General features: G+C 43.1%; 1 protein-coding gene across 1 annotated transcript; it reads right to left on the reverse strand.

The window, feature by feature from the left end:
- bcan (brevican) lies at nucleotides 1–20,168 on the reverse strand (the record flags this gene model as incomplete). The annotated part of the gene is made up of 16 exons (XM_079227383.1): nucleotides 1–119; nucleotides 858–1,040; nucleotides 1,605–1,749; nucleotides 1,832–1,914; nucleotides 2,774–2,953; nucleotides 3,038–3,148; nucleotides 4,241–4,429; nucleotides 5,022–5,798; nucleotides 6,248–6,594; nucleotides 7,006–8,038; nucleotides 8,332–8,625; nucleotides 9,772–9,899; nucleotides 10,691–10,865; nucleotides 11,492–11,905; nucleotides 12,719–12,798; nucleotides 19,822–20,168. 16 exons carry the CDS (start codon nucleotides 20,166–20,168, stop codon nucleotides 1–3), a joined length of 4,605 nt encoding a protein of 1,534 aa, XP_079083509.1.
- Nucleotides 20,169–23,859: the final 3,691 nt, after the last annotated feature.

Consider the following 23,859-nt stretch of genomic DNA (forward strand, 5'->3'; position numbering starts at 1 on the left):
TCAGACGTTCCACGCAATGTCCCAGAAGAGCGGAGCCGCTTTCTCCGTGACCTCCGTGACCTCCGTGACCTCCTGCTGGACAGGAAGTGAGGTGACGGCGTCTCCTTCCATGGACCGGGCTGCAGGCGGACAAACAGAAAAGTGAAGGATTATTAGAGATATCCTCCTTTTTTCATTCGCTTCCATACATGGCGCCTACATTACCCACAATGCAACTCAACACGGTTGTGTTATGAAGCCGTCTTGAGCCTCAAAGCGGAGATTAGCACTTATTTTTAACTCCACGCTTTACGGATTATTTTGTCATTTTCTAACTTGAAACCTCTTCTTCTTCATGACTCGAGGACATTCATCAGATTGTGTGCGGCTTCCTCTGGATCAATGTTCTGCACATATGCAGAAATACTCTAAACAGACTTTGGTGGGTAAAATCTGAAGCATTTTGGGGCTCAGAAACACTACTACTTTAGTCCACAGGGGGCGCCAGAATCAACGCTAAATGAAAGGAAATCGTAGCTCAATATGTGAACATTTTCTCTGCAAAGGTTGACTTGAAGCAGAACAAAGTTAGAGAGGGTTTAGAACAGAGAACATTCAGGCGAGGACTCCACAATTTGCATTGGGGCACATTTGAATTTTATCATGTACCAAACCATATATTTCACTTGTATATTACTTATGGTGTTCAATACATCCAAATGCAGCAGTTTGGGGCTTTTTTTTCATAAAACAAGCTATGATTTACAGTTTTATAGAACAATCGCTCAGTTTCACTGGTTTTGAATTGGTTTCAGACTTCCACACATGTTTTCACCTCAACCTAGCTAAGTGACTTCCTCGTGCTGAGCAGCACTTACTGGGGACGCAGGTGATCTGAGGCTCTTCCCAACTGCCGCCGGGCAGACACTTGATGACGGGATTCTTCCTCTGCACATAGCCGGCCTCACAGTAGTACCGCACCTTGGCGTTGGTCTCGTAACGCAGACGCTTCTTCCCGAACACTTTCGCTCTGGGAACCCTGGGCGGCTCGCTGCAGGACGCTGAGAGACAGAGAACAATAGAGGGAACCGTTCAGGGTTCTTACGTCATGGAGTTTTAAAATGGTTACTTCCAGGCCTGGAAAGGTCCTTGAAAAAAATAAAATCCCATAAGTTTAGTAAAAGTCATGTAAATGTGTTATATTCATGTGTTCATGTCGTTCATTTACGCTGAGTTTGAAATAATGAATATGCTTTTAAAAGAAAGACGCTCAGAATATAAGCAGGCATACATACAGGCATCTATATAAATGTTTATTCTTTTAATCAAACTATTGTCTCATTCATTTGAGTCATTTAAGGTTTACTGTATGCTTTGTGTTCTCATTGTTAGTTTAAATACTACATTTACTCACTTTTTACTGTTTACACCCAGATTTCACTAAATGTTTGTAATGGAAGTTTTGTATAAAGTCATGGAAAAATGGAACAGTCATGGAAAAGTTATGGAAATTTGGTGTAAAGTCATGGAAATCCATTGGTCAGAATGTGTGAACCCTGCCGTTGCCTCTTGGACCGCTGCCACCAGAGGAAAGAGAAGAAGCAGGTCCTTCAGAAGGAACTCACAGACGCCCTTCTTGCAGGTGTAGGACAGGTGGTAGTTGCACGGCACGTCGCTCCAGCGGCCGCCGTCGTGCCAAACCATCACCGCGCAGTCCTCCCCGGACAGGAAGTAGCTGTCCGGCTGACCGCGGAACCAGTTCTCATAGAGCTGAGAGAGAGACACAGACCTGATCGATCAGAGGAGGTGATCGATGACTTCAGAACTCTCAGCGGCTGAACACAAAGCTCACCAGAGGACTCCCGTCCGACCAGCGGAAGTCTCCCTCGATGGTCCGGTCGTTCAGCCCCACCCACTGGTATTCTCTGTATTTATCTGAGGATCAAAGAGCGTCAGAGATCCACACGACATAAAGTGGATTACAAAAGGTCAAATGTATATTTATCGCACATTTCTACATCAGACGCCACAAAGGGCTTCACAATGAAGAACAAAAGACATGCTTTAAAAGTAATAAATAACAGGAAGATAAGTCACACTATTGACCTTTTATAAGCTGCATATAAACACTTTGAACACATGATAATAATTATTCTTAATGTATTTGTCAAAAAACTTGCATCCAGGCTGCTGCATTGACAGATAATGCACGATAAAAACATGTAAAATATATATATATGCACTGTATATACATATGTATATACATATATACACATATAGACGTATATATATATATATATATATATATATATATATATATATATATGTATATATATATATACATATATATATATATATATACGTCCATATGTGTCCATATCAGAAGAATGTGCAGGTATGTGATAAATAAAAAGATAAGTGAGACATAATAACAATAAAAATGTTCATAACTACATAACTAAATGACATATTAAAGAATAAATAGAAACATAAAATAGTTGGTAGAACCCACCGGGTGAATAATTCCAACTTTTTAGTTATTATTTGATGAACGAGGTTCCAGATGAGTTTAATGTCCTTTCAGATGAAACCAAAGCGTTTACAAATGTTGCAGCTAATAATTATAATAATAATGTGTAGTAAAATATCAGATGTATCTGTCATGTTTAGGGCTTGTGTCAATCATTGTGCTTTTAGTTAATAAATCAATTAATTTGAAACTAAAGAGTGTCAAAGATGAGCTGTTGACCTTTCTGACTGTGACACATTAAACCTGATGGATATTATTATGGACCGGGGTCCTCGGGGTCCTCACCGTTGACGTGGTCCTGCTCCTCCGGCGTCATGACGGACAGCAGGTGTCCTCCACTCAGACGGCAGTGCTGCTCCGCCGCCTCCCAGCTCTGCCTCTTGGAGACGTGCCGGTAGCAGAAGCCCTGGAACTTGTCCCAGCCGGACTCGCACAGCTGCAGGTCTGAGGGGCGGAGACACAGGGGTCAGCGGGGGTCAGCGGGGGTCTCTGCAGGACCACCATGTGCTTATGGAGGAGCCGCTCAACCTGTCTGGCACAAGTCTCCCCCGTAGCCGCTCAGGCAGAAGCACCGCGCCGGTTCTCCGTCCACACAGGTTCCCCCGTTGGAACACGGGTTCTCCAGGCAGGAGGCTGCAGCTGAGGAGAAGAGAGAGAACCTCACACGCTCCTTCAAAAGATCTACTTCATGTGCGATATTATCTACGGAAAATATAACTTCATACTACTTTTTCATTATAGTCGACATTATCTCTCTCAATGTGACTTTTCTATTGTCCGTATCACTTCGTATACTTTTTATATTCTTCATCCTTGTTGTTGTATTTTATTTTATCGCATTTTTGTAGAATATTTTACTCTATTTACTATTTATTTACCTAATTATTGTTGCACTGGTGTCAGCATAATTTCTTAAACACCTAATAATTGTTATTCTATTGTTTGTGTATGTTTATATTTTTATTCTCTTGCTTTTTTTATTGTTCTGTTGTGATCTTTAATGAAACTGTAGGACAAGATAGATAGATAGATAGATAGATAGATAGATAGATAGATAGATAGATAGATAGATAGATAGATAGATAGATACTTTATTTATAAGTATAAAAAATACTCAAAATAATATTCCATATTTCATCAGACTTGATGGTATTTGTCTTTTAATTGCATGTGTCCTGCACTCCAACAAATTCACAGAGGTACTTTTATCATAATGATTATTATATAATAATAATTATAGTAAAGTTCATCTATCTGTGCTATCTCCCGCCTGATTAATACACAGAGTCACCAGCAGAGGGCGCTGATGCATCAGGAACCAGGAACGCTCTGCTCAGTTATTAGATGCTCAGGGGGTTAGGGATATATATATATATATATATATATATATATATATATATATATATATATATATATATATATATATATATAAATGTATATTTTTTGTAAAACAATAATTAATACAAAAAATATTGTATGTGATTTCTTTAGAAGTACAAGAAAGATTGATAGTGTTTCGTCATCACAGTGGAGTGATGCAGTTTTACTACCAGCGTTCTTCATTTCATGGACTAGAACTTTTGAAATACACATATGACCATTAAGCTTTAAGAGAATAAATACAGTAACTTAAAACTGAAATGGTAGTTTCACAATAAAGTATTAAACCTATTGAAGGTGAAGCTCAGAGTTATTTTTTGCACCGCCGGCGTACAAACACACATGCCGTACTTCTCTCTGCTGCAGACACTGCGGCCGCCGGCCTGGAGGCCGCCATGGCAGAATACTGCGGCGACGTGGTCACATCTCTGCTGTCGGCGGGGAGCGGCGGACCGGTGGCGTCCTCCTCCTCCGGACGCCACGTGCACACTTTACCTGAATCTGTGCTGGCCTCCGCCTCACCTCCTTCAGATCCATGTTCTGTTGACAGAGTGTATTCTTAGTGAATTTGGTTTTCGACATTTATTTACATGCATCTACCATTTTATTCAGATATCTCACTGCTTTTGTGAACCTAAGACCTTTGGTAAACCAATTTCAACGACCAAAATCGCTCGACCACCTGAGTAAAGTTATGTTTACACAAGAAAATTATGAATATGAAGAATTTCCAAAATCGAGATAACATTTTTTAGCTTTAGTCATATTTTCTCTTTACACTTTTGCCTTATGACAATGGTGCCTCGTTATATAGAGAGCTGAGATTGTTCTGCAATTTTTGATGTAAAACATGGGTATGTATCTGATATGCAAGTGCCTTTAAAGATGAATTTAAGAAATTATGTAACATCAAGGTTGATTATGTTTAAAGGTGTGTGTGTAGGATTTGGCACCACCTAGTGGCGGGGTTACAGATTGCAACCGGTTGAGAACTACGTTTGCCGATGTGAAAACGCGAATGGTCCTATCCAACTAATTATGAACCCGGTAGTATAAAGACCACAAAACCCCACAGGGGAGGTGAATGGGTGAATTTAAGTAGAAAAGCCTTTTCTTCAGACACCATACTAACCGTTTGAGGACATGTTGCCGGGGCTGATCTGAGTCACGACCTCTTGCTCCCTCGAGACGTTTGCGGCATCCTCAGCAGCGGGAGGCTCGGCGCTGTATTCCAGATCGGAGCGAGACTCCTGCGGGGTGGAGAAAGAAGCCTCCGGTTCCCAGCCGGGCGTGAGGGTCCGATGAGGGATCAGTGTGATCTTTACATCTGATGGCGGATCGGTGGCGTCCTCGCCGTCAGTGCGGTCCGTTGAGAGAGTTGGATCCATCGACGGGAGTCCAGGTTTCACCAATGGACTTTCTCCTGATGCGTCCCCTGATCCCTCTCCGCCATCTTGCTCCACGCCCACCGGATCATCCCTGTGTGTGATATTTTGGGTTGCGCTGAGGTAAACCTCCGGGCCTTCTACCAACACCTCCTGCTCGAGTCTGTCCCGAACGTCCTCCGGTGGTTCGGCCCCAGACGAAGTGTTGTTTTCGGGCAAGAAGGTGATAATCTCCAGGGGGGCGGCGTCAACGTCCGCAGAAGTCGGCGGCGGGGTTCCAGACGCAAGGGCCGTTGAAAGCGCAACCGGATCGCTGCTGAGGACCGCAGCGTTCACACTGGAGTCATCTGTGACCAGGATGACCTCCGCCATCGGGGGTTCTGCAGGATAGCTGTGTCCGCTCTGGTCGGTTGGATCCTCTGTCGCCGTCTCCTCTGAGGTGCCGCTGGAGTCCTCGTCACCATGACTGACTGGGATGGGCGACTCCCCGGTTACAACAGGGATCTCCGGGGTAGGATCGTGAGCTGCCAAGAAACAGGGTAGTCGTAAATGATATTGATCTTTTTCTATGCCAAGTAAAAACAAATGCAAGTCTGAGACTTTTAAGTTCCCGGGAATCAGCATCCCGAAGAACCTGACGAGCATCTCCATCCTCATAAGCTCATGAATGACTGTGTTTCTGAAGGAAACCTCGGGAGGCAAAGTTCCTGGCAAAGGTGCTTATCAAGCATAGCATTAACTCCTCCCACTTCTCATATATAGCTATATAAATATAGCTTCTTTTTTGTTTAAAGGTCAACATGATAACTGACTGTGCTCATACACACTAATGTAATGTGCTAAAATGTTCCAATAGCTGTGGTGCAAGAAGTACTTAGATTAGCAATACCACAGTAAAAGTAAATACCCTCACAGGGCCAGAAGCACTGGAGGAACCAAGAACACCTACGCTTAGTATGCACTGTACACTTACCGGAATCTGAGGTTTCCATAACAGCCAAACTTGGAGTCACAAAGTTGTGCATTTCCTCATCGAGAAGAGGATTTACACTCTCCCCTCCAGACGCTTCTGTTGGCTGGTTCTCAGGCGTGCTGTCATCAACGGACGGCAGCGGTGCAGTGGTGTGATCGTCCCTTTCCTCGTTGTGGGGTGATGTAGTAGTCGCCGCCGACGTCTCCTCAACAGAACCGGCCTTGGCCTCCTCTGGCCACCCGGAAACACAGTGAGAGGTGCTTGAGTAGACAAGCTCTGCTTCGGAGGCGAGTTCCAGGTGGACATCTGGAGTGTGGTCCTCTTGTAAGACAGGAAGCTCTGGGGAGCTGCTGGGGAGCTCATCAGCATCAGCTCCAGGTGTCGCGTGAACAGCTGCCGGGCGTTCGGTCACATATATATGATGCTCTGAGGGCTCTGAGGCGTGTGAGGGGTCTGAGTGGTCTGAAGGGTGTGTGGGCTCTGAGGGGTCTGAAGGGTGTGTGGGCTCTGAGGGGTCTGAGTGATCTGAGGGGTCTGAGGGGTCTGAGTGGTCTGTGGGGTGTGAGGGGTCTGTGGGGTGTGAGGGGTCTGAGGTCTCTGAGGTCTGTGAGGTCTCTGTGGGGTCTGAGGGGTCTGAGGGGTCTGAGGGGTCTGAGTGATCTGAGGGGTCTGAGTGATCTGAGGGGTCTGAGGGGTCTGTGGGGTCTGAGTGGTCTGTGGGGTGTGAAGGGTCTGAGGTCTCTGAGGTCTCTGTGGGCTCTGAGGGGTGTGAGGGGTGTGAGGGGTCCGAGTGGTCTGAGGTCTCTGAGTGGTCTGAGGGGTCTGTAGGGTCTGAGTGGTCTGAGTGGTCTGAGGTCTCTGTGGGCTCTGAGGGGTCTGTGGCATGTGAGGGGTCTGAGTGGTCTGAGTGGTTTGAGGGGTCTGTGGGGTGTGAGGTCTCTGAGTGGTCTGAGGGGTCTGAGGGGTCTGAGGTCTCTGAGGTCTCTGAGTGGTGTGAGGTCTCTGAGTGGTGTGAGGGGTCTGAGGCCTCTGAGGTCTCTGAGTGGTGTGAGGGGTCCGAGTGGTCTAAGGTCTCTGAGTGGTCGGAGGGGTCTGAGGCCTCTGAGGTCTCTGAGTGGTGTGAGGGGTCCGAGTGGTCTGAGTGGTCTGAATGGTCTGAGGGCTCTTTGCTCTCCGGCGTTGCTGCATCAGTCGTGGCTGAAGTGGAGTCTTCAGCAACGGTTCCTACGCCGTCGGCCTTTGGAGAAGTTGTTGGAGGGCCGTGAGACTCTTCGTGATCTGGGTTTTCTTCAGGACCAGGCTGATGGGACTCTGGGAAGAGGGCCTTCTCTAAGACCTCCCAGATGTTCTCTTCCGTGGGCAGGTGCTCCTGATGCTCCTGGTGCTCCTGGTGCTCCAACTGTTCCTGGTGCTCCTGGTGCTCCAACTGCTCCTGGTGCTTCTGATGCTCCTGGTGCTCCTGGTGGTACTGGTGGTCCTGTTGCTCCTGGTGCTCCTGGTGCTCCTGGTGCTCCTGGTGCTCAGCTGGAGGAGTGACCGATTGATGAAGTTCAGTCGTCAACAGCGGTTCCTTGTCATAGCTCAATGTTGGGGGCTGAGCCTCAACGGGTCCCCGCTTTACAGGATTGGCTGTATGGGCATGTTGGACCTCGTCGTCCTCCTGTGCGGTCGCCTCGCTCATAAGGAACTCCTCCTCTGCAGGATTAGTTGAGTAAAGAATGTCCTGGCCAATGTCCTCTGGCTCAGTGGAAAGAAAATCCTGAGGAGACTCTGTGTAAGCGCCGTTATCGCCTGGAATAAAGAGCAAAAGTACAACATGTTATGTACAATGTCCAGGATTTTATTGAAAAAAAGAGACTGAACCGACCTTCATTTGAGTAAACTAGTGGGCACCTTCAACATTATGAAGACCGATTGTAGTATTTGTGGTTATAGATGTCAGCAATCTATAACCAAAGTTTGCAATCATTTTGATCTCGAGAGCCCTAAGATTCACCCTGTGACCCCTTTGCGGTCCTGATCTTGATCCTTGGGATGCACAAAACAGGCGAGGACACCTATCAAATACAAGACCGTTCTCTTACTTCTGAAGCAGTAGACGTCGTGTCGAGTGTGAACCTCGGGGAAGCCCGTCTGGTTGCTGTAGCGGTAGACGGTTCTGACCCCGGGTTCGCCTCCACCACAGCGCTCCCTGGGGGTGACGATGGGGTAGCGGACGCTCCCGTCGGCCAGCCAGCCGGGACTGCAGAGGTTCAGTCCGTCGTTCCAGGCCGCATACAGCTGAGCCGTGGTGACCAGCTCGGCCCCGTGACTCAGACAGTAGGCCTTGGCCTCCCAGAAGGTGAAGCGCTGGGGGGCGGAGCCATGGAACACCTCACCTTCACACAAGGAGACAGGTGTCAAGTTCTCATGATCTCTTGCCCGTTAATTCGCTGCGAATTTTTTTGCAACCCTGTCGCCAGAAAACAAATGTTTGCATGTTTCTGCAGACAACGGGATCCATTAAATGTTGTTTCTGAAAAACATTTCATATTTTATTTCTCGCTTGCAGAAACGTACAATGCCACATGGTTAATGTTGTGAAAAGAGTTGTGAGGTTTAGGTCACAAAACTACTCGGTAAAGTTTGGGAAAAGAACCTTCAACTACAAAATGTCACTCAAAGAGCCATCAACCAGGATAAGACTCAGAATGATCAAACAGAAACATAAAACAACTACAATGATACACTAATGACTAAGAAGGGATGCAAAACAACCACAAAGAGACACTAAATGACTTCAAAGAGACACTAAATGACTACAAAGAGATGTAAAACAACTACAAAGAGACACTAAATGACTTCAAAGAGACACTAAATGACTATAAAGAGATGTAAAACAACTACAAAGAGACACTAAATGACTTCAAAGAGACACTAAATGACTACAAAGAGATGTAAAACAACCACAAAGAGACACTAAATGACTTCAAAGAGACACTAAATGACTACAAAGAGACACTAAATGACTACAAAGAGACACTAAACCACAGAGAGATGCGAAACAACTACAAAGAGACACTAAACAAAGACAGCTAAATAATGATGAAGTCTTTCAGAAAGTAAAAATCACTGTAACAACCTACTTAGGATTTTTAAATAACCTTAGCAGAGCCACACAGCTCAACTGCACGAGTTATCTTTATATATTGTAGCAGTAAGATTCGCCTTCATTGAAACTAAGGGGTTCAAACCAGGGAAAAAAGACCCCAAACAAGGGGTGTCGTCATACCTTTGTTATACTCGTTTATACTAGTTTAATATCTGGGTGTCTCAGCATTCATGCTGCTTAAATCAACTCCAGCAATTTAGATAGATAGATGGCTACTTTATTAATATATGTTTTATACAAACAGGTAAGCAATAAAATATCGAAACTGAAAAATGCACAATATATTTAAAAAAAATAGACTTACTGACGAGAATGCAAATTCACAAAAGTAAGATGAATATTGAATTAATATTTTAAGTAAATTTTGGTGTACCGTTGATATCCTCCACGTAGCAGTAGACGTCATACAGCTCATCGGGCTCCAACAGTCCATAGTTCCTCACTCCGGGTAAGCCGTCCATGTCGCCAAAGCAACGCTCTCTTGGCATCTGGATGGGATATCTGTGTAAGAAAATGTCAGAAAGCATTGAGACTCTTCTTGTTCTTGTTCTATGATGACAACGCTTCAACCATCACACTTGTTTCAGCCACAGACTGTATATGAAAATTGGACGTAGTCACCGTGACGTCACCTATTGGTTTGACGGTTTGAAGCCATTCGCGCCGCCTAGAAGAAACTCAAGTTGTTTGCAACCATTCGCGTCTGTGCATTAACTCTGCATGCAATCTACTCGCGCGAAAACTTTGCAACGCTTTTGGTGTGAAAAAAGCATGAAGTATAGTCATTTTCTCATAGACTTCTATACAACCAGAGGAGTCGCCCCCTGGTGGTCAGGAGAGAGAATGCAGCTTTAACACATGAAGCATAGACTTCTATACAACCAGAGGAGTCGCCTCCTGGTGGTCAGGAGAGAGAATGCAGCTTTAAAACATGAAGCATAGACTTCTATACAAACAGAGGAGTCGCCCCCTGGTGGTCAGGAGAGAGAATGCAGCTTTAACACATGAAGCATAGACTTAATTTATTTGGCAGAGGTTGTTGCCTGGTTTGAGCTCTTTTCTGACGAGGGGAGACATGTTTCTGTTCACATGGTGAGACATGTTTCTGTTCACATGATGAGACATGTTTCTGTTCACATGATGAGACATGTTTCTGTTCACATGATGAGACATGTTTCTGTTCACATGATGAGACATGTTTCTGTTCACATGGTGAGACATGTTTCTGTTCACATGATGAGACATGTTTCTGTTCACATGATGAGTGAGAACACCCGACAGACGGTGCTCACCTCACTGAGTGGTCTGAGAGCCAGCCTGCATCACACTGCTCGTATCCGCTGTGGTAGGCGGCCATTAGCTGCTCCGGAGTGGCAATCTCAGCCCCGATCTCCTCGCAGGCCTCTCTGGCTCGCTCAAAGGTGAAGGCGTACCGGCTGGAGGCGTCGCGATAATGAAAAACCACCCCTGTAAAAATATAAATAAAGGGGGGAGTGTTACGACACCTTAAAGCAAACTTCTGCAAAAATATAAATGTTTCCATCAACCACCTTTATGTATTTGAAAGAGGACAGGATTGCATAATTAAGTAGCAACAAGCACCAATAATTGTGCAGGTTATGGGCTTATGGTGATAAAGAGAAGTTCACATGCACCGTGGTGAAAAGGTACAACAAAGTACATTAACTAAAGTACTATCTTTACTTTGATTTCACTTGAGTATTTCAATTACATGTATTACACTGTACTCTGTCTGAAAGCTGTCCTGATTTAGTATTTTACACACACAACAAAAAAACTTCCTTTACTGAATTTTTAGATTCATCAAACATCCTCACCTTTTTTATTTTATTTTATTTTTTGAAAGAGAAAAAATATAATATATAATATAAGATATGATCTAGGTAGAATCATTTTTCAGATCCAGTATCCAACAGGACGATGACTATGGACTATGAAAACAGGAATGAATCTTTTTTTAAAGCTTCCTTGTCACGAAGAGTCGATCGACTCTTTGCTCTCATTTGGTTTAATTTCAAAGTAACTGGACGAAGCTTTCTGGTACACCCTTCCAACTGAAACATCGACCTCACCTTTGACCTTGACCTGGGCCACGTCGTGGGCGTCCTCCAGGCCCTGCTGCACCTCGCAGCGGTAGAAGCCGGTGTCGTTCTGCCGCAGGCCCTCCAGCCGCAGGGTGAGGTCTGCGGGGGAGGAGGCGTAGTGCAGCAGCGAGGCTCGGTCCTTGTAGGCCTCGCTGACCCTCACCCGGTCCCCGCGGGCCACCAGGATCTCCGCGTCTCGGCCATGGGTCAGGACGCTCCACTTGACCCGGGGAACCGACAGCACGGCGCGCCGGCCGCTGGTGGGCGGCGACGGGGGCGGGTGGGCCGGGGACACCAGGCAGGCCAGCGTCAGAGCGCCGCCCAGCACGGCCACCAGGGGGCCGGGGGGGATGGTCACCTGGAGCAGCTTCGAGTCATCTGAGGAGAGGGAGGTTAGCCTAGCTTAGCATGAAGACTGGAAGCGGGGGGGAAAGCTAGCCTGGCTGTGTATTCATTAAAGTCACAGCTTGACATTTAATATCAGACTATATCACACAAAAAATATTGGACAGGAGATTGATTACTCACAGTGTATGTATGTGTGTATATATATATATATATATATATATATATATATATATATATATATATATATATATATATACACACATCCATACATACATGTATGTGCATATATATGTATATACATGCATACATACATATGCATGTATTTATATATGCATTTATATATATATATATATATATATATATACATGAATATATACATGTAAATATATGTATATATACATATATTTACATGTATATATTTATATATATATATATATATATATATATATATATATATATATATATATATATATATATATATATATCACACACATATATATGTATCTTTATATATATATATGTGTCTATACATATATATATACATATATATACATATATATATATATATATATATATATATATGTATATATATATACACACACACACACACACACACACACACACACACACATATTTATATACACACACACATATACACCATGTTGTTCTTCCACCAACAAAGGTCAGTGTCATAATAAAATCTGTCAATATTCTCAAAGCTTATTAAACGTCTGTATCGGTTTCCTGCAGTCCTTGAACGCGTCCTCCAGAGAGTGCGTGTCAGCAGAAACAGTGACCGACAGGAAATGATTAAACAGCTCCGCCCTTAAAGCCAGAGGTGTGTGAAGGGGGGTCGGGTGTCAGTACCTGACTCCTGGTGGCCGGTAGAGGACGGCGGGACGAGGAGCCAGACGACACCCAGCAGCACCGGTAGAGAGACATCCAGCCTGCAGGGGGAGAGAGAGAGAGAGGGACATTTGATACCTGGAGTGTATGCAGGGTTCACACACATTCTGACCAATGTTCCATGACTTTTCCATGACTTTAACCCAAATGTCCATGACAAACATTTAGTGAAGTCTGAGTGTAAACAGTAAAAAGTGAGTAAATGTATTATTTAAACTAACAATGAGAATACAAAGCATACAGTAAACCTTAAATGACTCAAATGAATGAGACAATAGTTTGATTAAAAGAATAAACATTTATATAGATGCCTGTATGTATGCCTGCTTATATTTTGAGTCTTTCTTTTAAAAGCATATTCATTATTTCAAACTCAGTGTAAATGAACGACATGAACACATGAATATAACACATTTACATGACTTTTACTAAACTTTTGGGGATTAATTTTTTTCAAGGACTTTTCCAGGCCTGGAAGTAACCATTTTAAAATCCCATGACTTTTCCAGGTTTTCCATGACGTAAGAACCCTGATCATGTCAACAACAAACAAGTCAACCAGCAGGAGTTTTGTGACCTGGCTGCCATTTTATTTAGGTCGAAATAAATCAAAATAAATGCTGGAACGAGACCGGTGTGTAAATCTTTGTGCACAGACGGGACACTTCAAACTTTTTACACATTCTCACTATTTGTCTGAAGATAATTAATTATGAAGTCACTTAAGTCAAGTTAAAAGACTGAATGAGTAAAGTTCCCGGCAGCCGGCTGACACAGACTGGTTTATTACGGAGCTCAGTTGAGACCAAAGAGGAGGAAACACTTATTGACTTCATTCTCTGAGCCGTTCTTCAGAATCTGAGGACGCAAGCGGCCGGCGCTCATCCAACATGTAAGGCCTGAAGCCGGCGATGAGAACGTCATCATCACGCTCAACAACCGTCTGACCCGGAGACACGGGGGAGGGGCTGAGGGGCGTTTAGGGTTCTGTTCGGGGCGTCTCCAGGATGAAGGCTTTAATTTGGTTGTACTAAATGTATATATACATATATACCTGTATATATACACAGGTATATATGTATACAGGTATATATACGTATATACAGGTATATATACATATATACCTGTATAGATAGAGGTATATACATATATACATTTATACCTGTATATATGTCTGTATGTGTGTCTGATCTTGGTGGGTGGGACCTGACGGAGGGCTGCGACAAATTTGGTGTGATTTGGACAGAAATAAACTTTGAATAAATGAACCAGCGAACTTTAACGAGACAACAGAGCTCTTCCTCATCTTCCTCATCGTCCTCATCTTCCTCAGTCGGAGTCAACAGGCGATGATCAGACGGTCCCGGGCTCATCAATAATCCCCTGAGTGAATAATGTTAGAAGCGTTGCCTCTCCTGAGCAACAGCCCAGAGCGCCGTGTCCTTGAGCTTCAGCTGTGAGTCAGACTCCAGACGTGATCTGCATCCTGATTCCTCAGAAACTCAAACTCCCCGGAGGGTCGGACCGAAGCCCAGCCACCCAGCTCACTAGATTTATACCATTATTACCGCTCCTTTCATCCACTATATTCACTTCTTCTCCTCTATCCTGTTCTCCCTCTCCTCTCCTCAACAGAAGCCTTTATATCACCAAAGCTGCAGACATTGAAAGCGTCCAGATGGCGGCGAGAGGAGATTCTTCCTCACAGCAGCGCCGGGGGAAGGAACCCGAGAGCCGCCCGTCCACCTCCAGGCCTTCCTGTCAGCTTCACGGGACAGGAAGTGAAGAACTGACAAAGTGGAACCCACTCCAGCGTCACGTAGCAACACCTGCAGCTCACCTGAGCAGCGCTTTTAATGCAGAGAGAGAGAGAGAGAGAGAGAGAGAGAGAGAGAGAGGGGGGGGACTGAACAGGCGATGACTTCACCTCGAGGGAAAAGGCGGCGAGGCCAAGAGACGATGTTAGACCACCAGTTAGCCAGGAGAGGTCATGTGAGGCTGGGAGAGAGGGGGAGGAGGGAGGGAAGGAGGGAGGGAAGAAAGGAGGGAGGGAAGGAGGGAGGGAGGGAAGGAGGGAGTGAAGAAAGGAGGGAGAGGGTGAACTACATTCTTAAAGAGCTTCGTGAGAGTTTTGGCCCGTTTGTCATTCCCCAGTGTGTTTAATGGGAGCACTGGTTCTCCTGTAGAAAGTCCAGCGGACAAACTGCAGACTGCAAAATACATAATTTAAAGAGTTATATCTTTATTTAAAACGTGTTGCTTTTCTTAATGTGCAACTAGTTAGTCTTTCATTGTGCCGATCGTTAGAAACATTATAAATATGCTCGACTATCAGGTTATCTTATGAAACAACTTTCCAAAATGAAACACAGTTATTGTCACGTTAATAGTGACAATAACACTTTTTATCCAATATGATACTTTCTGTTACTTTATGTAAATCGTACTGTAGCGATCAAAAAAGATAGCTACACTTAAAGGCCATTCATAATACAATAATTACAAAAACAAATATGAGGATGATTACATTAAAATGTTTATAAAATAGTTTTGCATAAAGATTTTGATTAAATAACACACCTTATAATGTCCAGGGTGTGTTGTTTTTAACTTTAATGACTAATGGAGCATCTTTACCTCCAGACCAAAAGGTTATGTTTCTTTGTGCGATCCAAACATTTCCAATAACTCCAGAGTGTTGAAAAGTCAACATTCATTGGAAATAAGAAATGTAAAAATAATTCACATTATGTTTTTATCTAACAAAATATTCTGCTTCAATCCATATGTGTTGGTGTTCAGCCTTTTTAGCTTTTCTGAGGGAAAAGTAAATGGGGGCTTAAAATTAAAAAAGGTTGAACCACTGTTCCCATATGTTTGTCGTGCAGTGGTCAAAATGCTAACTGTTTAAAAACAACCTGTTTTTAGGCCTCTGCTCGAAAATGTCATCCCCAAACTAAAAAGGGTGTTTCTCTGCAACCACTAGGGCTGTTTGAATAATGTTGGTGTTATAATAAAAGGTACACATGTGAGATTTAGTTCAGATGTGTAAATATCAGTCTATATGTTACTGGTTAAGAGTAAATGAAGATGACACACAGAAAAAATGAAAAGGTTTCAGGTCCGCCTATAAAAAAATCACTTTCAGGATGATTATTTCTTTGAAATGATGCAGCTGTAAGGTCCAACTCTAACCCAAATCATAGCTCAATATGTGAACATTCTCTAACTCAAATCATAGCTCAATATGTGAACATTCTCTAACCCAAATCATAGCTCAATATGTGAACATTCTCTAACCCAAATCATAGCTCAATATGTGAACATTCTCTAACCCAAATCATACACAATATGTGAACATTCTCTAACCCAAATCATAGCTCAATATGTGAACATTCTCTAACCCAAATCATAGCTCAATATGTGAACATTCTCTAACCCAAATCATAGCTCAATATGTGAACATTCTCTAACCCAAATCATAGAACAATATGTGAACATTCTCTAACCCAAATCATAGCTCAATATGTGAACATTCTCTAACCCAAATCATAGCTCAATATGTGAACATTCTCTCTGCAAAGTTTGACTTTGATAAAGTGAAGCAGAACAAAGCTACAGAGGGTTTAGAACAGAGAACATTCAGGTGAGGTCTCAGAGAAGCAAGAATCAAATTGAGATTAAATAATAATAATAAATCAGCAAATGCCTCTCTTTGCTCTTTCAGGTTGGAGAATGGTTTGAAACCCACTCAACCCGACGACACCGATCACACATCACACCACCTCCAACGAGTGGGGGGCCGTCTCCAGGGGCAACTAGACCCCCTCCAACCCCCACCCACTGACCCAATCTGACAGGAAGCAAGGAGGAAGAGGAGGAGGAGGAGAAGAAGAGGAAGAAGAAGAAGAAGAAGAAGAAGAAGAAGAAGAAGAAGCAACGTGTTCACCTTACAGCAACGTGTTCACCTTACAGCAACGTGTTCACCGTACAGCAACGTGTTCACCTTACAGCAACGTGTTCACCTTACAGCAACATATTCACCGTACAGCAACATATTCACCTTACAGCAACATGTTCACCTTACAGCAACATGTTCACCTTACAGCAACATGTTCACCTTACAGCAACATGTTCACCTTACAGCAACATGTTCACCTTACAGCAACGTGTTCACCTTACAGCAACATGTTCACCTTACAGCAACATGTTCACCTTACAGCAACATGTTCACCTTACAGCAACATGTTCACCTTACAGCAACATGTTCACCTTACAGCAACGTGTTCACCTTACAGCAACGTGTTCATCTTACAGCAACGTGTTCATCTTACAGCAACATGTTCACCTTACAGCAACATGTTCACCTTACAGCAACATCTTCACCTTACAGCAACATATTCACCTTACAGCAACGTGTTCACCATACAGCAACATGTTCACCATACAGCAACGTGTTCACCTTACAGCAACATGTTCACCTTACAGCAACGTGTTCACCTTACAGCAACATGTTCACCTTACAGCAACGTGTTCACCTTACAGCAACATGTTCACCTTACAGCAACGTGTTCACCTTACAGCAACGTGTTCACCTTACAGCAACGTGTTCACCTTACAGCAACATGTTCACCTTACAGCAACGTGTTCACCTTACAGCAACGTGTTCACCTTACAGCAACATGTTCACCATACAGCAACGTGTTCACCGTACAGCAACGTGTTCACCTTACAGCAACGTGTTCACCTTACAGCAACATATTCACCGTACAGCAACATATTCACCTTACAGCAACATGTTCACCTTACAGCAACATGTTCACCTTACAGCAACATGTTCACCTTACAGCAACATGTTCACCTTACAGCAACGTGTTCACCTTACAGCAACGTGTTCACCTTACAGCAACGTGTTCACCTTACAGCAACATGTTCACCTTACAGCAACATGTTCACCTTACAGCAACATGTTCACCTTACAGCAACGTGTTCACCTTACAGCAACGTGTTCACCTTACAGCAACGTGTTCACCTTACAGCAACATGTTCACCTTACAGCAACATGTTCACCTTACAGCAACGTGTTCACCTTACAGCAACGTGTTCACCTTACAGCAACGTGTTCACCTTACAGCAACATGTTCACCTTACAGCAACATGTTCACCTTACAGCAACATGGCGGCACGGCGACTCACATGTCCGCCATCTTTTGCTTCCTGCAGCGCTTCATGGAAACGAGCAAACAATCTGGAAACTTTACGTTCACATGATGTGTGCTTCTTCTTCCAGCCAGAGGACGAGTCTACGTCTCTTAACGGGGTTAATAAGACTCTAATAGTTGGCTTTGTTCAACACCTTCATCATGTGTATTGGTATGTTCCATTAGACCTTCATCATGTGTATTGGTATGTTCCATTAGACCTTCATCATGTGTATTGGTATGTTCCATTAGACCTTCATCATGTGTATTGGTATGTTCCATTAGACCTTCATCATGTGTATTGGTATGTTCCATTAGACCTTCATCATGTGTATTGGTATGTTCCATTAGACCTTCATCATGTGTATTGATAGTTTATTAGATTCAGGATAATTCATAATGAGTTTAAAGGAGATTCTTACATCATCATATCTCATGATGTCCTGATTCAGCCTATACTAAAACAAACTAAGTGTACTTAAAACTACTTTGAGGTACTTGTACTTACTTGAGTATTCAGATTTAATGCAACTTTTAAGACAGTATATATTTAAAGACATGTATGTGCATTTGACTTTATGTACTATTAACTTAATTTAATAAATACCGTCACCTCAATCAGCCAGAACATTACAATCGTACATATTCATGCATTAATCATAATAATAATGATAATAATAATAATAATAATAATAATAATAATAATAATAATAATAGTAATACAAATAAACTTAACACTCCTAAAGAAGCCATTCTGCACAATTATACTTTTGATACTTAAAGTACAATCTTACTTTGATTTCAAGATGTTTTCATTTAACAACTCAAATAACTCATATATAACTCATATAACTCATATATAACTCATATAACTCATGTAAACTCAGATATAACTCATATATAACTCATATATAACTCATATATACTCATATAACTCATATATAACTCAGATATAACTCATATAACTCATATAACTCATGTAACTCATATATAACTCATATAACTCATATATAACTCAGATATAACTCATATATAACTCATTTAACTCATATAACTCAGATATAACTCATATAACTCATATAACTCATGTAAACTCAGATATAACCCAGCTATAACTCATATATAACTCATATATAACTCATATATAACTCATATAACTCATATATAACTCATATATAACTCATATAACTCAGATATAACTCATATATAACTCATATAACTCAGATATAACTCATATAACTCATATATAACTCAGATATAACTCATATATAACTCATTTAACTCATATAACTCAGATATAACCCAGCTATAACTCATATATAACTCATATAACTCATATATAACTCATATATAACTCATATAACTCAGATATAACTCATATATAACTCATATAACTCAGATATAACTCATATAACTCATATATAACTCATATAACTCAGATATAACTCATATATAACTCATATATAACTCATATATAACTCATATATAACTCAGATATAACTCATATATAACTCATATATAACTCATATAACTCAGATATAACTCATATAACTCATATATAACTCAGATATAACTCATATAACTCATATATAACTCATATAACTCAGATATAACTCAGATATAAATGATGCTCAAGCTGCAGTAACGGATGCTGTGCTTTATATCTGGACCTGCAGCTCAATCACGCATTTCTTTTGATTTACGGTTATAATATCTGGACTATGAAGTTAAACGATCCGAACCGTGACCGCTGCATCCACAGATCACGTGACTGCACTTATAGAATAAAGGCAGATAAATGGAACTGGAAGAATTAACGGTCAGCTCTTCTGTGTATTCACGGATCAGATGTGAGGGACTCACTTCATCTTCCTCAGGCTCGGCTCTCGTGCGCGTCCAGCAGCTCGTGTCCTCGCGCAGCCTCCGGACGGACAGGTGCGTGGCGGTGCGTGGGTCCGGGTGTTCGAGTCCGAGTTCTCCTGCGACACAAACACGCTGCCTCTGACTCGCGTCTGAAAACCGAAACAGCTGAGAGGAGAGGAGGTGAAGAGAGGAGGAACTGGGATGAGGGCAGTGTTAAAGACCAACACCTCCTCCTCTTCCTCCTCTTCCTCCTCCTCATTCAGTCTAGAAAACCATAATCCTGCTGAGGTTGAAGGACTGAGGTGAACAAAAGAAGTGTCGAGAGCAGTGGTTCCCCAAACTAGCATGATTTGATGGAACGAGCTGTGCATTGACCTTGAACTGCCCTATTTTAGGTGAAGAGCTGCAATGTCTGACTTTGTTGTGGCCAGTAGGGGGCAGAAGAGCCAACAGACAGTTGCCAATGTACAACTTAACATTAGGATTCATACGCTGTCTATTTCTGGAAAACACAAATAATTATTCAGAGCATTAATATGGCACCGAACAACTATTTGGTGAGTGAAGCCAATGCAGAAGTGACTTAAAGCTGCATTCTCTCTCCTGACCACCAGGGGGTGACTCCTCTGGTTGTATAGAAGTCTATGCTTCATGTGTTAAAGCTGCATTCTCTCTCCTGACCACCAGGGGGTGACTCCTCTGGTTGTATAGAAGTCTATGCTTCATGTGTTAAAGCTGCATTCTCTCTCCTGACCACCAGGGGGTGACTCCTCTGGTTGTATAGAAGTCTATGCTTCATGTGTTAAAGCTGCATTCTCTCTCCTGACCACCAGGGGGTGACTCCTCTGGTTGTATAGAAGTCTATATAAATTACTCTACTTCTCTTGATGTATTCCCTCAGTAAACATTGTAAACATGAGTTTATGTCTCAATCTCTAGTTTCAAGTCTTCTTCAATACATCATGAAGTTCATTTAGTACATTATGGTCATTTAGAGTCAAACAGACCATAAAGCAGGGGACGCTTTAGGGGCGGGGCTTCAAGGTGATTGACAGGTCGACACCAGAGACGTATACGGTGTATCTACGTGACTCCTCAGTCCATATATGGTCACTTCCTGTTTACCGGTTGCATAAAAACCAAGATGGCGACAGCAAAAATGTCAAACTCATGCTAACTGGTGTCCCAAAAAGACGCCATAGAGTCATGCACAGCTTTCACCATGCTGGAGGTTAACGGCCAACGTGGTAAACAATGACAAACACCCAGCGCCTCGGCAGTTTCAATAAAAGCCGAATTATGTGGCTGAAGCTGCGCCTGTGTGAATGGAAAAGTAATCTGAGGAGTCAAGTTGGGACGTAACACCCATAGAATCCATACAGTGTTGCCTAATGAGACCAACGGGGCTCTTTCATGTATTTCAAGGATTTATTAATGCAGCCGAGAGATGTTTCTTATTTTCATTTGTTAAGTGTAATCTTGTTTTTTAACATAATAACTCGCCCGCAGAAGAAAATCCAAAGCCTCTTTTGATTTTTTAAAGCTCTGGCTTTTACTTATGGACCTAATAAGTGGGCATCAAATCAAATTATTCACATTATTGGCCATACACAAGGAGCTTTAGGGGGATAATCTGGACTTAAATCACATGTTGCTGTGCAATATATTTGGTCTGTAGCCCAAAAGGCTGGCGGGGTCAAAGGTCGCCTGCAGGGCCTCACATGACGCCTGAAGGCCTCAGAAGGCTTTACTGTGTTTGATCCTCCAACTGCAACCGAGACACTTTATAAAACAAAATATTTGGGCTTTTGTTTGACTATGAATAGAGAACCGGTTCTAAACTAGTAAAGTGTGGATCAGGTGAGGGTCGGTTCTTCGAGCGGCTGATGGTGATGTCATACGGAGTTTGATCACATGACATGAGGGATAACCAATGAGATCATTGATGAGCTGAGAATGGACTTTAAAGATTTTACAACTTCTTGTGTTGCTGCTCAAGAAAAACTATTTGTTTACATACAAGAATATAAAGAAAAGTTGATTATTTTAACTAATCGGTAATTTCTCACATCTTCTTGAAGAGTCCTTGATGCTTCCAGTCGTACCCGATTTCAAATGAGAGATCCGGTGAGTCATTGCTGTCGTTTCCTCTTTCGTGAGCTTCTCTGTTGCTGCAGTTTGTGTCTATTTTCGGGACGGATGAACTGCTGTATAATTAATGAGCCGGTGTTGACTCCACAGCAGGGAACAGTGCTGACGGCTCACCTTTAAGGACAACCGCGTTGCCAGAGGAGCCGCAGAGTGGAGTAAGCTAGGAGCCCTAAAATGCATCCACGTGACGAAGCAACTGTCAGAGCAACGTACTGTACGTACTTCATGAAACCCCAAAGAAGACTATTGGTGGACGAGAGGGAGGACGAGTCCAGAAGATATGTCTGACACCACGATGTGCTTTTATCCTGGTGGTTGTGTTGCCTAAACCGAACTGTTGGTCGTTTAGTTGCCTAAACTGAACTGTTGGTAGTTTAGTTGCTTAAACCGAACTGTTGGTCGTTTAGTTGCCTAAACTGAACTGTTGGTAGTTTTGTTGCTTAAACCGAACTGTTGGTCGTTTAGTTGCCTAATCTAGGGTGACCAGACGTCCTCTTTTTCCCGGATATGTCCTCTTTTCGAGACCTAAAACATGCGTCCGGCAGGGATTCCAAAAATGTCCGGGATTTTGCCTCGTTGGATATTTGTGTTTCTCTGGGTCTTTCACAAACTAGTTATTACGCCCTAACAAGTTTTGGAAATGGTATCTCCCTTTAGCCTAGTTTATGGTTCTCCGTCAGGTCGTCAGGTCGGCGTAGCTACGCCGTCGACGCAGACCCCTACGCCGTAGCCTGACGCGCACCTCCAAAAAATCCTAGCTACGCGTCGCGTTGACGCGGACCGTAAGCGCTGTGATTGGTCCGCTCAGAACGTAATTTCCGGCAGTTGCTTTTTCCCAGCCTCGACCGGTTTAGTGGTCGTACAGACCGCCTCCGCAAACGTCTTCTCTGTCGCTTGCGCTTCATCATTTGCAATATAAGCATTTGCTCTTCAATATTGATGAGCTCCAACTTTAATGCAGCCGCTCCAACTTGATTGTTAACTGTGACCGGAATTCGGCTATAACCCCTGAAACCACACAGACACACAGACACACCCCCCTGGCGGCATGGCGGTTAATTGCAGAGCAACGCGGTCCCTCGACGCAGAACTTCGAATGCTCAACGACGGCGTCACGTCGACGGCGTGACGGAGAACCATGAACTAGACTTTACACTCCACCTTCTTGCGCGAGCTCTGACTGAAGAGAGAACTGTCATTGGTCGACCGATCTCAGTGTTGCCAGATGCACGATAATTATCCTCCAAATACGACCATTTTGAGCCTTTGGTACGATACTTCACCATCTCCAATCTGGCAACCCTGAGCACCTTGCCTCCTCCACTAGTTGCATTGTTTACAGCACATGACATCTGCAGCCATGCCGAAACCTAAATGTAAGTTCACGGCATGCTATACGCTAACCCCCCGCGACGAAGTGTCCTCTTTTTCACAAACTCAAATCTGGTCACCCTAGGTTTAAGCAACTAAAAGACCAACAGTTAGTTTAGGCAACGAAACGACCAACAGTTGAGTTGGCTAAACCTAAACATAGCTGTTGGTTTTGTTGCCTAAAGCTAGCTGTTGGTTTTGTTGCCTAAAGCTAGCTGTTGGTTTTGTTGCCTAAAGCTAGCTGTTGGTTTTGTTGCCTAAAGCTAGCTGTTGGTTTTGTTGCCTAAAGCTAGCTGTTGGTTTTGTTGCCTAAAGCTAGCTGTTGGTTTTGTTGCCTAAAGCTAGCTGTTGGTTTTGTTGCCTAAAGCTAGCTGTTGGTTTTGTTGCCTAAAGCTAGCTGTTGGTTTTGTTGCCTAAAGCTAGCTGTTGGTTTTGTTGCCTAAAGCTAGCTGTTGGTTTTGTTGCCTAAAGCTAGCTGTTGGTTTTGTTGCCTAAAGCTAGCTGTTGGTAGTTTGG

This window comes from Taurulus bubalis (genome assembly GCF_910589615.1).
Source record: "Taurulus bubalis genome assembly, chromosome: 12".
Taxonomy (NCBI): Eukaryota; Metazoa; Chordata; class Actinopteri; order Perciformes; family Cottidae; genus Taurulus; species Taurulus bubalis.